This window comes from Bombus pascuorum, chromosome 11 (genome assembly GCF_905332965.1).
Source record: "Bombus pascuorum chromosome 11, iyBomPasc1.1, whole genome shotgun sequence".
NCBI lineage: Eukaryota > Metazoa > Arthropoda > Insecta > Hymenoptera > Apidae > Bombus > Bombus pascuorum.
Window position 1 is genome coordinate 6863846 of NC_083498.1, and position 15229 is coordinate 6879074.

The 15229-nt window shown below is 26.5% G+C and overlaps 4 protein-coding genes across 6 annotated transcripts; 2 read left to right on the plus strand and 2 right to left on the minus strand.

Moving 5' to 3' along the window:
• The first annotated feature begins 347 nt into the window (after window positions 1–347).
• On the plus strand, window positions 348–1553 carry LOC132911772 (ATP synthase subunit C lysine N-methyltransferase). Its single transcript, XM_060968692.1, has 5 exons — window positions 348–496; window positions 605–706; window positions 785–957; window positions 1034–1222; window positions 1293–1553. Exons 1-5 carry the CDS (start codon window positions 493–495, stop codon window positions 1446–1448), a joined length of 624 nt encoding a protein of 207 aa, XP_060824675.1. The 5' UTR covers window positions 348–492; the 3' UTR covers window positions 1449–1553.
• Window positions 1299–6586, minus strand: LOC132911761 (sodium-coupled neutral amino acid transporter 9 homolog). Its single transcript, XM_060968671.1, has 11 exons — window positions 6176–6586; window positions 5831–6042; window positions 5528–5696; window positions 5143–5201; window positions 3321–3478; window positions 3083–3247; window positions 2953–3012; window positions 2709–2888; window positions 2420–2622; window positions 2244–2348; window positions 1299–2161 (listed from the first exon to the last, which is right to left on the minus strand). The coding sequence occupies exons 2-11, from the start codon at window positions 5995–5997 to the stop codon at window positions 1754–1756; spliced, it is 1674 nt and encodes a 557-aa protein (XP_060824654.1). The 5' UTR covers window positions 5998–6042; window positions 6176–6586; the 3' UTR covers window positions 1299–1753.
• Window positions 4079–13275, plus strand: LOC132911760 (phosphoglucomutase). 3 transcript variants are annotated; one of them, XM_060968668.1, is made up of 8 exons: window positions 4079–4441; window positions 7788–8067; window positions 8192–8630; window positions 8701–8903; window positions 8978–9179; window positions 9263–9455; window positions 9548–9731; window positions 9816–13275. In XM_060968668.1, the coding sequence occupies exons 2-8, from the start codon at window positions 7819–7821 to the stop codon at window positions 10038–10040; spliced, it is 1695 nt and encodes a 564-aa protein (XP_060824651.1). In that variant the 5' UTR covers window positions 4079–4441; window positions 7788–7818; the 3' UTR covers window positions 10041–13275. The 3 variants fall into 3 exon arrangements, with proteins under 3 accessions (XP_060824651.1, XP_060824653.1, XP_060824650.1); XM_060968670.1 differs by lacking the exon at window positions 4079–4441 and adding an exon at window positions 6653–6755; XM_060968667.1 differs by lacking the exon at window positions 4079–4441 and having other exon boundaries at window positions 7683–8067.
• Window positions 13276–14110: 835 nt separating this feature from the next.
• On the minus strand, window positions 14111–15202 carry LOC132911774 (U3 small nucleolar ribonucleoprotein protein IMP3). The gene is made up of 4 exons (XM_060968694.1): window positions 15043–15202; window positions 14643–14957; window positions 14467–14539; window positions 14111–14381 (listed from the first exon to the last, which is right to left on the minus strand). The coding sequence occupies exons 1-4, from the start codon at window positions 15177–15179 to the stop codon at window positions 14358–14360; spliced, it is 549 nt and encodes a 182-aa protein (XP_060824677.1). The 5' UTR covers window positions 15180–15202; the 3' UTR covers window positions 14111–14357.
• Between the last annotated feature and the right edge of the window lie 27 nt (window positions 15203–15229).

A 15229-nucleotide genomic window follows, 5' to 3' on the forward strand; every position in this document is an offset into this window, starting at 1 on the left:
ATGATCAAGAATTACGATTCTGTATTCGAGAAAATTGTATCGATACAAACATAGAAATCTAGGGAATATTGCGTATTCTTGCCTTGCCTTGATCTTGACATCACGAATTATGTTTGCAAATAGTGAATCAGTTTGAATATTTTTGGCGTGAATTTTAAATGATATGAAATTCTGATGAAATCTGAGCAGTGTAACATTTAATAATAATAAGGATTTTTCTTTTTATACCAACATCTACATAAAAATGTTACGTATAAGCTATATTGGTATAAATTAAAACACTAGAATTTTATAACGTTTAAAATTCGCGCCAAATATTTTGAACTTGTTTCGTAACTATGTTCGTGATGTTTCAAGGTAGATACGCAATGTGTATGCAAACGTGTTTTGAGATTAGTATTTCACAATGCTCGTGGATTGCATCCTATGAATGCATGTTACAAATATAAATAAAGAATTTTTATATTGTTGACAACTATACAAGTATACAAAATGTGTAAGATCCATGAATTACAAATCATAAAGTAAAATTTTAAGATTTGTAAATTTATTTCTAAACGTTATGTTACATTTGCAAATTTTAATTTTATGTCAATTTAATTAGCAGAGGTTAATGAAATAAATGATATAATTAATAATATCAATCCATCACAAAAAATACCGCAAAAGGCATCAAAACTTGGCTTATATCTTATTGGAATAACAGGTAGTATAATAGAAAATATGTTATGAAATGTAATTATATTAATTTCCATAAATGTGATTCATTTATATTATCTTTTAGGAGGCATTGCAACAGCTATTAGTGTGATATGTATTCCATTTGTGAGTCCTGCCTTTCGCAAAATATGTTTGCCTTATGTACCAGCTACGTCTCAGCAAATAAGAAATGTATTGCAAGCTTTAGAAGGACGTACTGGTTCTTTGATTGATCTTGGAAGTGGTGATGGGCGTATAGTAACTATTGTCTTCATATAGTGTAAATATTGAATTGTTAGTAAATACAAATACAGTACTATAATTTTATAAATAGGTCTTTGCAACAGCAAAAGCAGGATTTAAAGCTCATGGAATTGAATTAAATCCTTGGTTAGTATGGTACTCTAGATTAAAAGCTTTAGTCACAAGTTCATCTTTGCAGACAAAATTTATAAAACAGAATTTATGGAATCATAACTTAAAAAAGTATGATAATATTGTGTTATTTGGTGTTGATCAAATGGTAAATTTTATATATTAATTTTTATATTGCTTCTCTTGCACAATGTATTTAATGTAGTATATATTTTCAGATGAAAGATGTTGAAATAAAGTTTATTAAAGAGCTACAAGAAGATTCTGTTATAATTGCTTGTAGGTTTCCACTTCCTACTATAAGTGAAATAAAAACAATTGGTGAAGGTGTTGATACGGTTTGGATATACAAGATTTCAAAAAGTTTAAAATAGTATAATTAAATATGAATTTTAAAATATTTATAAACATTGTAAATATTGCGTAATTATAAATAAATTACACTGTATAAATCATGATACATATCATAAGTAGATAATGACAGACTAATGAATAAATAAGCTTTTTATTTTATAAAATTTATATGTTAATATCTATATGCATTTCTATAAATTAATTAGATATTTTACATTTATACACAAGCATAATTGTATTCATATACATTTTCAACTTTGTAATTATTCATTTGTTTAACTGTATTGTAATACTAGGAACTTTTAAAATTTAAGTTTCAAAATTTTTAATATTCTGTAATGAAAAATTGAGCTAACAAATTTAAAAATCCAAATATTGGAATACTTGTATGTAAAAGTGTAGAAAATATTGTCAATCTTTTTTGTTGTTTCAAAATTGCCAAGTATAATAAACTTGGTAAAGTAAAAACATAAATAAAACCACTTAAGGCACCTGTATATCGTATTATTGTACCAATATATGGTACAAACACTGCAAATAAAATGCATATAGATACCAAAATAACGTTAACTAGAATAACACAGCCTGTATTAAATGTCTTACACATTGATGTAAGTAATTGAACACGTAACATGTATGCAAGTAATGGATAAACGGTTAATAATTGAAAAAGAAGAACAATTCGAGCACCTACTGTTAAGCCATTCCATTTTTGAAAATTATTCAACAAATTCTGTAAAAAAGATTCAATTTTACTTGTTATTTTCTTTCCTAAGAATGTTATACTTTGATGCTTAATTTAGTATTTTACTTACATCTTCAATGCATGATTTGCTCAATGGAAAACATACATAAAATACTACACCTACTATAATATAAGTTAGAGTAACCAATAGATAGGCTACTGAAAGATCTCTTCCCTGTAATTAAAAGATAAAACTTTTCAGTAGTTTGATTATATTTATGCGAAAAAGGAAGTAAGATTATTTACATTTTTACTTTGATCATGATTGTTCTGCATCACAGTAATTATAATGTTGTGAATGAAAAATGACAATGCTAACATTCCAGAAAGTGCAGGAAATGAAAATTTTAACGTCCAACTTGTATTCCACTCTATTTCATTCATATTAATACCCCATGAGTACGATTTAATCAAAACAAAGGTAATCAAATATATGATTGACATCGTTCCTATGACACATATAAAAAAATCATAATTTTATAAATCAAATGTGACTTAAAAAAATATTAAATCTACAAATCATTTGCATACATACCAAGAGAATTAAATTTTGTAAAAAAGGTGGGACTATTAAAATTTAAAAACGGAAATATTAATAAACCAAGAAAAATAGGAACTGTTTTATAGAGATCCCAAATTGATTCCAAAGTATTATATGTAAAATTATGAATTATTAAATTTGTGCTATTATAGATTACTCTTTTTGGGCATAGTACTAGAATTAAAATAAATAATTTACATTAATCTTTCAATATGTATCATGAATAAAATATACTTACCTTCTGATGTGTATGAAATATTATCATTTGTATAGTACTGGGATACTCCGACTAAATTATCTATAAAAAAAATATTATTCAATTTTTTTAATGAACTTTACATGAAAAGCAAAGATTTATGCACATTTACCATATATGAAATTTACAGAATTATATAGGAAATTAGACATAAGAACCCAGTAAGCTATAGTTGCGCCTATTAAAACTGTAATGCTAAAAACTTTGGCAACATATTCTGTCCACTTGTTAAGATATATCCGACATAATTGAATTACTTCTATACCTTTTTGTCCACCTGAAACATTAAATTATTATAAGCATATTGTTGTATTAGTTTCCCTAAACAAAAAGAATTAAATATTTTGTACCATAATATTTATGTACAAGTAGAAGACAATAAGCAGTATATAGACATAAACCACTCATCACAAGTATTAGAATAATACCGGGAAAGAAACCAGCCATTTGAATACCCCATGGTATCGTTAATAAGGAGGAGCCTAATATTGTGTTCCATATTGAAAATCTATAAAGATATGAAATTATATAATTGCAAATAAATATTATTCTTTAAAGATTCCTATTAATCATTAACTTAATCTGTCATATAAAATATATAAAAAGAAAAAAACCAATATTTAAAAGTTAAAAAATGGAAAATCGCAGTTACAAAAAAAATTAAGAAGAATATATGTAGGTTAATGATCTAAAATTTTGTTACGATTAGTGTTGGTTGTGCTTATAAATAAATTGCATAACTTTTTATTCTTTATTTAGTTTATAGTTTAGTAAATATTGTTTAGGTTTATACTAGAACTACCAATGGCTAAAAAAATATATGTATATTCCCAGGAAATTTTACAGAAGATTATAAGAAAATTCCTTCTGTAAACTTATACAATTTTTGTAAAAAATTATGGATTGGTCATTTTGAGAATTTTGATAATTTTAGTATTAATGTTCATCAATATTCAATCATAGCATCTCATGTGGTTCCCTTGTTATTCTTCTTAGGTACCAGCTACGGGCATTGACCTTTCGGGTGGCCGTCTGTTGCCCAGGCAACCGACGGAGCACTAACCCCTTCTAATGTGAATATACTGTGTAGTCGTCGTCGTCACAACCACCCGATGGTGGTCGAAACGTGAGCGACTGTTAACCATGTTCGTTTGATACTCTTTCGTTTTCATATCTTAAAACCATGCATCCGCTTTGATCTTTTACATTCTTCTTCCCTCTTTTTTGTTTATTTAAAATGGAAGAAAGGCAACATATCAACATGTATAATTTAAAGTTTCTTTGTTCTATTATGCTACTGCGTTAGGTGCGTGCTTTTAAGATGTGAGAACGAACGATGGTGTACGATTTTAAACATTAATTGAAACATTATATAAATAGTAGTGCAAATTAATATCATGAAAGCAAGTTTTAACATCCTTTGAGATCTTATTTTGACGAAACTTAGCGAAAGGAATTTCGATTTACATAGGTAAGTTTTCTTAATATGATATATGTAATAATAGTTTACAACAATGAAATATCTAACTTGTCAAGAATTATTTTTAGAACGGATGATGTTTAAATATATTATCCTAATTAAACATTCTTTTGTTTGCTTTCAAATTTTGAGTTCATAATTTTAATTTGCAGAACTATATTGAAGATTTAGTGAATGAAGAGAAAAGATCACAAACAATATGTAATAAAAAAGCATAAAAATGTTATTGTAAATACAAGTTACTTTTTATATGCATGTATCAAACGAGAGGTGAAAGATGATGAAAATGATATATTGTTTATAAGAAACAAGTTAGTCTTCTATGTTCAAAATGCATACAGGCATTTCTGATGCAAGATTTCATTTTTCTCTCATCATCAACCTACTAAAAATACGACTACAAAGAGATAACAAAAAATTTATGAATGCGATTAGATTTCTGAACACTGTACTAAGAGAATTGACCCAGAACCCTTTCTTGATGATAACATGATAGCTGATAATAATTTATAATTAATACTATATTATGCTATTGATGCTAAATTTATTAATGCAAGAACAACATTAACAAAAATTTTCTTTTGCCGGTTGATAATCATGTGAAGCATGAGATTTTAGAAACATTTTTGCATAATAGTACATCGAAAAAATATTATTGGATATTAAGAACTAGGTATTATATTGTTACTTACATTGTAACTAGAGAGCTTTGTTTTGATTTAATATCCTTGCATGTAGCTTCCTCAGCTTCCTATTGCAATAAAATTAAGATAACAATTCATTTATAATTTGTTTAACATAGCTGTTCATATTTATGTTACTATATATTTAACAAAATACAAATAAAAAATGTTACAATAAATTCTCACAACTATTTCAGTGTCAGTAAAAATTTTAAGTGAGGATATGTTTGTACTAAGTAGAATTTTATGATTGCAATAGAATTTAACTAAAGATAATGAATATTATTTCTTTCTATATTATTCTATATTATTTCTTTTATTTCAAAGTATCCAACCTTGATATAAATATTATATATTGAAACATGCAATTTTATATTGTTTGTGGTGTTCTCACCAGATCAGTATTATGGATTTCATAACATCTGTCTTGTCTTACGTTTAAGGAGGAGGAAGTGTTTAATATTAAAGGTGTAACTAAAGTATGATTTTCAGCAAGGGGTGGTGGTCTCTTTGGTACTACAGTAATGTTAGAATGGTGACTACAACTTTCTAAACTACCATACCTATGAAAAATTGACTATAATAAACAATTATTATCAATAATAATATTAAAAATGATACTTAGCAGAAAAAGTAATATTATTTCATTTATAATGAAAAGAAGTATTGTTAAAGGATAGTAAGAAAAAATTGGTACTTGAAATAGCTATTTGTAGGAGTGCAGTCTAAATCACTGGTTTCAGAATCTTGAAATATATTGGGTTCTATACTAGTATGAGATCCTGAAGAGAATAAAGGTGCACTTTCAGATCCACTATCATGCTGTATAATACAAGATTTCCAATCATTTTTACATCTATACATGTTATATTTAATTTATGCATATACATGCATGCCATATAAGTGGAACTATCAAAATAAAATATATGTGTTATTAACCATTTACCCTATAATTTTTTATTCTTTCTTTAATTATTTTTCTTATTATTTATATTTTTTATTATCTTTAATTGACAATTTAAATACCATAAAAATTACTTACTTGCAACGTTTATCAGTGTGTTCAAATGTTAAATTTCACACTAAAACTTTTTGAAATTCAAATTTTGCGTATATTCGTTGTTTATAATATTATTATAATATTTCTGAAAATTCGTATAGGCATATTAAAAGCGTTGATTAGAAATCGAAAGATGTGTTAATATTTAATTAAAAAATTTCACTTATTTTTGAGATACTATGTGATTACACTATCAATGATACAACCTATGATACAATTTATAATACAGCTTTCACGAGCGAAACTTAGGGAGAACTGTTGTTTTAAACAACTATACGTCTGTTTTGTAAAATCGCGAGCTTATATCAGGCATTCTTGACATAATAAGCTCCCTCCTCCTTATTTTTCTTCGCTAATGCTGATCTTCATAATAAGTAAATCATCATCTACGCGTGCGTGTACTTTTTACTCGACTTTTCTTTCTACATTTTCGTATATTTTGAAAAAAATTTCCGAATAACAAAATACAACGAATTTAAATATCGTAATGCATTTGGAAAAATTGTTCATTTTTTCTGTAATATAAAAAGCAGACTTCATTTTTGAATTACGCAAACGTTAGGTGTGTGTGTGTGTGTGCGCGCGCGCGTGTGCGTGTGTGTATCCGCTCTATATAATTTTAATATGTAAAAAATTAAGTTTTTAAATGTTGTCTAACAACCTATTATATCGATAATATACTAAATAATTATCTGATAAACATAATTGTTAATTTATAGTATTCTTTGCAAGTCTATACATCAATAATTTTACGGAAATCCTAAAGCAAAGAATCGCAAGATTCTAGATTAAGATAAAAGTCGTCCAGTTTTAAATATCACGCATTTAATTAATTATTATTAACATGTTGATTACCGTGGTCATCAGTAACCCACGTTACTCAATCTTTTAGAATGATTAACATAAGAGAAATTTCATAGGCCAAATAATTCTCAACAATGTAGCCGACTTGGATAATATTGCCAGAGACAAAGTACACAAATCAATATAATATTTTGTGCAAATTAAGTGTTATGGTGGTAGTATATTTTAATCTATTGTGATTCCCAGGAAAAAATATAATATAAATATATTTAATTATAACAATAAAAATATGAATAAAATTCATGTGGATCAGAATTATTGAATGAATCGTTCCTCATAAATGAGAATATTATTAAGAAAGTTTGTATGCGCTCAACTTAAACTTATTTGTTTAAGACAATCAAGAATGATAAGACTCGTTTAATTTAGCATTTTTACCCATTTTCCGGATTCACATTATCCGGAAGCTACTACTAGAATCAATAAAGACATCGTTATAAATTATAATCATTGAAATGATCAAATGTTTATGTTCTATTATCAATTTTATACCGTATAGAATATTAGTATATCGCGTTTGGAAGAGCTATGTTCTTCATAAAGACAATATTATTAGCGAGTGGTAAAGCGCGGGCGCAATGTTTCAAAGATGGTTGACCCATGCCCTTGTGTGTCATTGGTAGGCAAAGTTCAGTCTGCTACCAAGTGTCGAGGACGTGTTATGAAATTCACAAATCTGATTTTTCTCTACTGTTTGGGTTCAGATACGAATAATTCCATTTTATTTCAGTTGATATCACATTAAGTGTAATATTTGAAAGATGTCAAGCGCAGTGTCGAGCAAAATTGTAGAAACCCGAATATACGATGGTCAAAAGCCGGGTACGTCCGGATTGCGAAAAGCGGTGCGGGTATTTATGCAAGAACATTATACAGAAAATTTCATTCAAGCAATATTGCAAGCTCTAGAAGAACAATTGCCTGGTAGTACGTTAGTTGTTGGTGGCGATGGAAGATATTATGGAAAAGATGTGGTTAGAAAGATCATCAGGATTGCTGCAGCAAATGGAGTAATTTATTTAAACTAAATTTACATTTCGTTTATTTATATATCATGCTTCTTTGTATTTTATTTTATTAAAAAACTATTATATCTTTAATTTTATTATTATAAATGACTATTTGTTGGATTAGGTAAAAAGATTAATAATTGGGCAAAATGGGATACTTTCAACTCCAGCTGTGTCTACCATAATAAGAAAATACAAAACTCTAGGAGGAATTGTTCTAACAGCATCTCACAATCCTGGTGGACCCAATGCTGATTTTGGCATTAAGTTTAACTGCGAAAATGGTGGTCCTGCTCCAGATAATGTCACAAATAAGATTTATGAGATTACTAAAGTGCTCAAGAATTATAAAATTATACCTGATATAACCATAGATATAGACAAGATACAAAGTACTACAATTCAGGTGGATGGAAATCCATTTACAATAGATATAATAGATTCTGTGAATGATTACTTAGAACATATGAAAAATATCTTTGACTTTTCTAGTATTAAAACATTATTACAAGGAAGTAACAATCGTCCTCCTTTTAAAGTTCTTATCAATTCAATGAATGGAGGTATGTAAAAGTTATATTAATAAATTTAATTCTTTGATACATTTGTTAAATAATAGTTAATCATTTCTAGTTACTGGTCCATATGTAAAACGAATATTTAGTAATGAATTAGGTGTCGATGATTCAAGTACTGTTAATGCAATTCCATTAGAAGATTTTGGTGGGCTTCATCCTGATCCAAATTTAACATATGCCAAAGATTTAGTAAGTGCTATGAAAAATGGTCCATATGACTTTGGTGCTGCTTTTGATGGGGATGGAGACAGAAATATGGTAAATAAAATATTTATTTGGTATAGAAAATAACTATCATGAAAAATGCAAATTTATGCTCTATGTCTTTGCAGATACTAGGCAAAAATGCTTTTTTTGTTACACCTTCTGACTCTTTAGCTGTATTAGCTGCTAACTTAAATTCAATACCATATTTTAAAAAGACTGGTATTAAAGGATATGCTAGATCTATGCCAACAGGTGCTGCTATAGATAGAGTTGCAGCAAAAACTGGTGTTAAACTTTATGAAGTACCCACAGGCTGGAAATATTTTGGTACATATTAATTTTTGCATATATTTTTACAGTATATTTTAAACACATAAAATTATATTTTATCAATAATGTTATGTTATTAGGTAATTTAATGGATGCTGGTCATCTATCACTTTGTGGAGAGGAAAGTTTTGGCACGGGTTCAGATCATATTCGTGAAAAAGATGGAATATGGGCCTCTCTTGCATGGCTTAGTGTAATTGCAAGTCTTGGGAAGTCTGTAGAAGATATATTATTAAATCACTGGCAGATATATGGCAGGAACTTCTTTACAAGGTATTATTTTTATTATATTATATATGATTAATTGTTGTACTCTGTTTTGTAAATTATGTTCTAATTTTATAATTTTATATTATATGAACCAGATATGATTATGAAAATTGTGATTCTGAAGCAGCAAACAAAATGATGCAACATATTGAATCAGAAATGGAGAAACCTGGGTTTGTGGGTTCAAAATTAACATCTGAAGGGAAAACATATGTTGTAAAATTAGGTGACAATTATTCTTATATAGATCCTATTGATGGAAGCCAAGCTAACAAGCAGGTATTGTATTATGATTCTACAAATTCCACATAAAGTAACAATATATTGTGACAGTATAGATTACTTTGCAATTTTGTATAACAGGGATTAAGAATTTTATTCCAAGATGGTTCCCGTATAATTTACCGTTTATCGGGTACGGGAAGTTCTGGAGCTACTATTCGTGTGTATGTTGATAGCTATGAAGATGACCCAGCATCTTTAAATAAAGATGCTCAAGACATTCTTAAACCGTTGGTTACTATTGCGTTAGAGATAAGTAAATTACGAGAATTTACTAATCGTGATGTACCAACCGTGATTACATAATACTAATGATTCTTGATCGTTTATCGTTGACAAAGATATATAAAACAAAGAAAAAAGAGATTGTTTTACATTATAAGCAACTTAAGTAAGAGAAATGTCATACCTTGTATAATGACATTATGAGATGCAATTATTACGCAAAACATCATTGCAGAAATAAGTGAATCACAAGTTCGATAAAATTTTTCCTAAAATTGTATAATATATATATAGAATTGAAATAATATTCAGTAATATTTTTATGATTTCGATATGAAATATTCGAATATTCATCGTAGTAATAGAACTTGTTTTAATCATAAAATACTACAAAAAAAGTTTTAGTGACATAATTGATAATGTCGCGTGTACAACTATTAGATATTAAATAGCTTAACACAACACCCAATATTATAAAAATGAACGACAACGTATTTCATACTTTTTTACATAAAATTTTTCAAATTTTCATTTGATTATAAAAATCTTTGATATGGTTGTTATATTCAAAAATAGTTTACTAAAACGAAAATATACTTATGCGTAGAAAAACCTAAAAGAATGTAAAGGCAGTAATAAATCTAAGATCACGCGTATCTTTATACGTGGAACTGTTGTTTGCCAAAGGTGTTCAAGCATGCATAAAGATGGAAATAGTTTAACCCTTCGTTATTTGTATAATGTTGCATAAATTTACAAAAAATGTTCGCTTATGATAATTTGTAGGTTACATTAAATATTAATTTTACAACAGAATTGTTTTATATTATAAAAAATATTAAATATATTTAATATTGAATCTTTTTATGTGTAAAGTAATAAAGAATCTGGGTATATGACATTGTACAATTTTTATCGAAGGGTTAACAAAAAAATATAACTTCAATCGTAATTGAAAGTAGTATGTTATATTATTCATTTTTAACTATGTTTAATTTGTTTTATGATTGTTCTTTTAATAGGATGGCGGTTGCTCGTTTTAATGAAGTAGGATTTGAAGTTTGTTATAAATTTCATAACATTGTTTTTATAATACTATAAAATAGAAAAATGATTTCTATTATTTCAATCTAATTTATATAAATGGAGGCACAGCATATAACAAAATTTATATAAAATACTTTATTTAAAAACAGTTGTATCCAATATAAGTTATACATGAAAGATGTAAATAATTGTAAAATGTTAATTTTTGTAATCAAAACAACATTTATTTTCAACAAAATATGTTCAAAACATATGTAACTTATTTTTTATTATCTATAATTGATTTATCAAAATTCTATATTGTAAAATACTTTCTATGTAAAAATGTTTAAAAGATACAAACATTAAATCTCAAAAGTAAATATTTTTTAAATATTTAGTTTTGTATATAAATATCAATTTCGTTCAATGAAAAATGTTATTAGCTTTCTACGTTATTGCTGTATATTTTTACTAGCCATTCTTTATATTGATAATTATTTCAAATATCGTCTAATATAATCATTTAGTTCTATCTCTTACTTATTTATATAGTGTAAACAAAATAATTATGATATACATTTTTTGTTCTATCCTTTAATTATAAAACGATATATAAATTGATAAATTAAACAAAAAGCAGGGATGCGTGTAGAAAGTGCTGTTTCAAATTTCAAATAATCATGAAAGAGATATTTTTCGATATCATGATTTAACGAAATTTGAAATTATGAATATATTATTGTAGATTGAAAATTTCTGCCAATAAGGTATTCGGTACATTATAATAATATCATGTTAACGATGTGGAATAGATATAATTTTTAACAATATTTCATTAAATGGATATATAAATGATTTTTATATAAATCTGTTTAATTTTTCAATTTTGTAAAATATGCCGAATATCTTATTAAAATTAATTGATAGAATAGGGTATGCCTAAAAATTTGTAAAAGTAAAATCAATAATAAGATTGTGAAAGTATAAGTGGAAAATGCGAGGAAGGTATAAAAAAGTTAATTGGTACATGTAGCCAAAATTTATAATTGATACGAAGCAACGATAATTCTGTATGCGTTACTTCTATTAATGTAATATTTTCAAGTGTTTTATTTTATTTTTCTGTTTTCAAATATTATATTTGCAATGGAAACGAAAGTATGAAATCGAGAACATTGTTGAAACCTGATTCTGAAATTTTAATTTATGAGGGTATCAAATATTCATGAAAAGTGTATCATTCATCTTACATACATTTATTCACATTCGCATATAAAGTTTTAAGTAATGGCAGTATGCAGCAATACATATTTATGGAAATGGAATGTATCCATAAAATGAAATTATGATACTGTATTGATATATTGATGAAAATGTTGAACACATTGTAACTGCAGCACTTTTTGAGAAAATTTCAAAAAGAATTTTGTAAATAGTTGAAGGAAGAGGGAGGATACTTGGGTACCTGAGTCGACGCAACGCCCATTCTATTTCATAGTTACGTCACAGAAATATGTGAAAAGAAAAGTAATTCATTTATACTCCACATCTTTGCCATTTCATTATTAATTTGCATAACATTGATTACTGACAATGAATAGTAATACATTAAAGCAAATAAGATAAAAGTCTAATACAACAAAATTGAAATATAATTAACATGTAACTGCCCTATCGAATATAACTGAGTTACTTTTTAGATAAAAAGCTTCTCATATTTTATGATGTAACATGAATATGTAATATGGTAATGTGTCATAGAGACCAGCAATGACTGCCGATTTTAATGTAAATTAACATGTAACATGTATATCATATTGAAATACTAATTATTCATTGTAGGTATATGAATGAGTGGTTCTCCATAAACACGTGATCTTAGATTTTAAACGAGCAAAGCTATTAATTGTCAAATTATCATATGGATTTTTTTCGTTTACTAACATATCTTTTATTTGAAAAATTATGTAATTAATACCCATATTTTTACAAATAATACTTATTTGATCGATGATAAATAGCAAACGCCAGTATAAGAAATATTTTTAAACGGTATCTATTACTTAAAATGCAGTATATCATTTCTGTAAGTTCTGTATAATGAAATACGTGCGTTGTTCGTTGTTAAAACAAAGTTTTTTTATGGCATACTAGAACATAAACACTGAACTTGATTACTTGAATAAAAATATGGATGTATTTGAAATCGAAGAATTAAAAATTTCACAATTTATACCTTGTGATGCGATCAATATGATTTTTAATAAATCAATCTTTACTAAACGAATATATTATTATTACATAAAATTGTTTTTTTTTTAAACGTTTTTATTTCCGGTTCGATATGATTTGGGATCCAAAATGGAGAATTCCTTTAATATTAAAGAGGACGAAAATGTTAACGAAGAATATTCTAGTTTTTGTTCTTCTTGCAATTCTCTCTTCCAATCTATATGTAGTATTGGAATACCATCTTTTCATGAATTAAATAATGAAAATAATATAATATCACAAATTGAAAAAGACGACATTATAGAACATATCGATACGATAACTGAAGAAACTGGGAATGTAAATGAATATACGTCGGATATTAAAGAAAAAACTTTTGTTAAAAATAACAACAATCCTACTAAAAATTCGGTGATACCACTGGAACTTCATACATATAGAAAACAAGAAACTAACAATAATAATAACAACAAAAACGACTACTCTCTAACTAAAAAGATAAAATATATCGAATTATTACGTCAAGTAAATATAAATATTTATTATAGTTATTTCTATTAAATGTTTAAAATTCAAAAATAATTTAAACCATAACATAATTTCTAATAACGCAACGTGCATTAATTAGGATTCTAAAAGAAAAGAGAATTATATTACCTTATCTGATGATAAAAATAAATCTTTCATATTGACGAAAAATAATTTGGATGATATATTTAATTGCGAAATGCCAAAAACAAAAATATTAAAACTTACAAAGAAAAATTCATCAATAAATATATCTAATAATGATGATTATATTGTAGAAGATATTCTAAGTTATCGTAAAAAGATACTAAAAGCTATGAAATCAATATTATATCTTTGGTAAGTAATTAGTGATATACAAATATTTTCAAAGCTTTTAATTTATTGTTTCTTTTTAGTAATTACATGGATACAATGCGTGAAGTTATATTTCAAGAAATTCATATGAAACAACCTCAAAAATGTCAGAAAGCTATTCTTAAGGATAATTAAGTTCTATAGACATTAATTAAATGATTTATTGAACATATAATTATTTTTTGAGAATTTGAGAATTTTAATAGTAGTTATTAGAATTAAGAAATTTTGATTTTAATATCTTTACTAGATTCATGCCATATCAAAGTCATCTCTCTGTAACAGAACAATACATAAAGTAAATGAATACGTTAAATCTAAGTAAATACAAAATACTATAGAATATGGATTTATTACTTACAGCATTATTGTATTCCAATATATGTTTCTTAATAGCAGACGTATCTACCCAAGTAACAAAATCTTCCAAATTCCTAGAAAATAACATTTACAAGAATTATTGTCACGTATGTCAATTATGGGCTGATTGCTTTATTTTGTTTATTTATATTATTAAAAAATATTTATATTTAATACCTTGTTACCAGAAATGCTGGATCTTTTACAACTTCTACGCCAACTCTAACATGACCTTGTTCTATTAATTGTGTTGCAATCTTTAAATTTTGACTCATTTTATTTCGTACCATAATAACTGGCAATCGTCTTTTGCAAAACGAACTTGCATTTACTTTTTGTGTTAGCGACAAATCCCATTTTGTATTTATAAGTCCCATTATATATAACTTTTCCAGCAATAATGCACTCTGCTCTATTCGAAATGGATGATCTGCATCAATTTTTTTAATTTTTTCCCCTAATTCACGAATTTCCCGTGATAGCTTATTATATCTGGAATAATTAAAAATTTATTATTTATTTAACGTAAGAATATAGTACAATCGTTATTTAGTTAGTAATGAAATAATGGACTTACTTCGTATAATCTTCCCTTTTTTGTATTCGATAACTTTTCAAAATTTTCACTTCGTGTAGATTATTATCTGCTTCCCATGATATAAAATCAAGCTTTTTCAGCAACTTCTGTTCGTGATATTTTAATTTTCGTACCATGATTATTGCGATCAAGCAATTGTTATAACTACCATGTGTAGGGCATCACG

Bases quoted from the DNA above. Each gene is read 5' to 3' on its own strand.
- LOC132911761 (XM_060968671.1), bottom strand. From the start codon at position 5,997: ATGTATAGATGTAAAAATGATTGGAAATCTTGTATTATACAGCATGAT. The intron at 3,013-3,082 runs GTAAATGTGCAT...TTTTTTTTATAG, and splicing joins TTCTGTAAATTTCATATATG to ATAATTTAGTCGGAGTATCC. The intron at 2,349-2,419 runs GTAAATAATCTT...TTTTAATTACAG, and splicing joins ATCATGATCAAAGTAAAAAT to GGAAGAGATCTTTCAGTAGC.
- LOC132911772 (XM_060968692.1), top strand. The intron at 707-784 runs GTAGTATAATAG...ATTATCTTTTAG, and splicing joins ATATCTTATTGGAATAACAG to GAGGCATTGCAACAGCTATT. The intron at 958-1,033 runs GTAACTATTGTC...TTTTATAAATAG, and splicing joins GAAGTGGTGATGGGCGTATA to GTCTTTGCAACAGCAAAAGC.
- LOC132911760 (XM_060968668.1), top strand. From the start codon at position 7,819: ATGTCAAGCGCAGTGTCGAGCAAAATTGTAGAAACCCGAATATACGAT. The intron at 8,068-8,191 runs GTAATTTATTTA...TTGTTGGATTAG, and splicing joins GGATTGCTGCAGCAAATGGA to GTAAAAAGATTAATAATTGG. The intron at 9,456-9,547 runs GTATTATTTTTA...TATATGAACCAG, and splicing joins GGCAGGAACTTCTTTACAAG to ATATGATTATGAAAATTGTG.
- LOC132911774 (XM_060968694.1), bottom strand. From the start codon at position 15,179: ATGGTACGAAAATTAAAATATCACGAACAGAAGTTGCTGAAAAAGCTT. The intron at 14,540-14,642 runs GTATTAAATATA...GTTATTTTCTAG, and splicing joins CCAGCATTTCTGGTAACAAG to GAATTTGGAAGATTTTGTTA. The intron at 14,382-14,466 runs GTAAGTAATAAA...GTTCTGTTACAG, and splicing joins TATTGGAATACAATAATGCT to AGAGATGACTTTGATATGGC.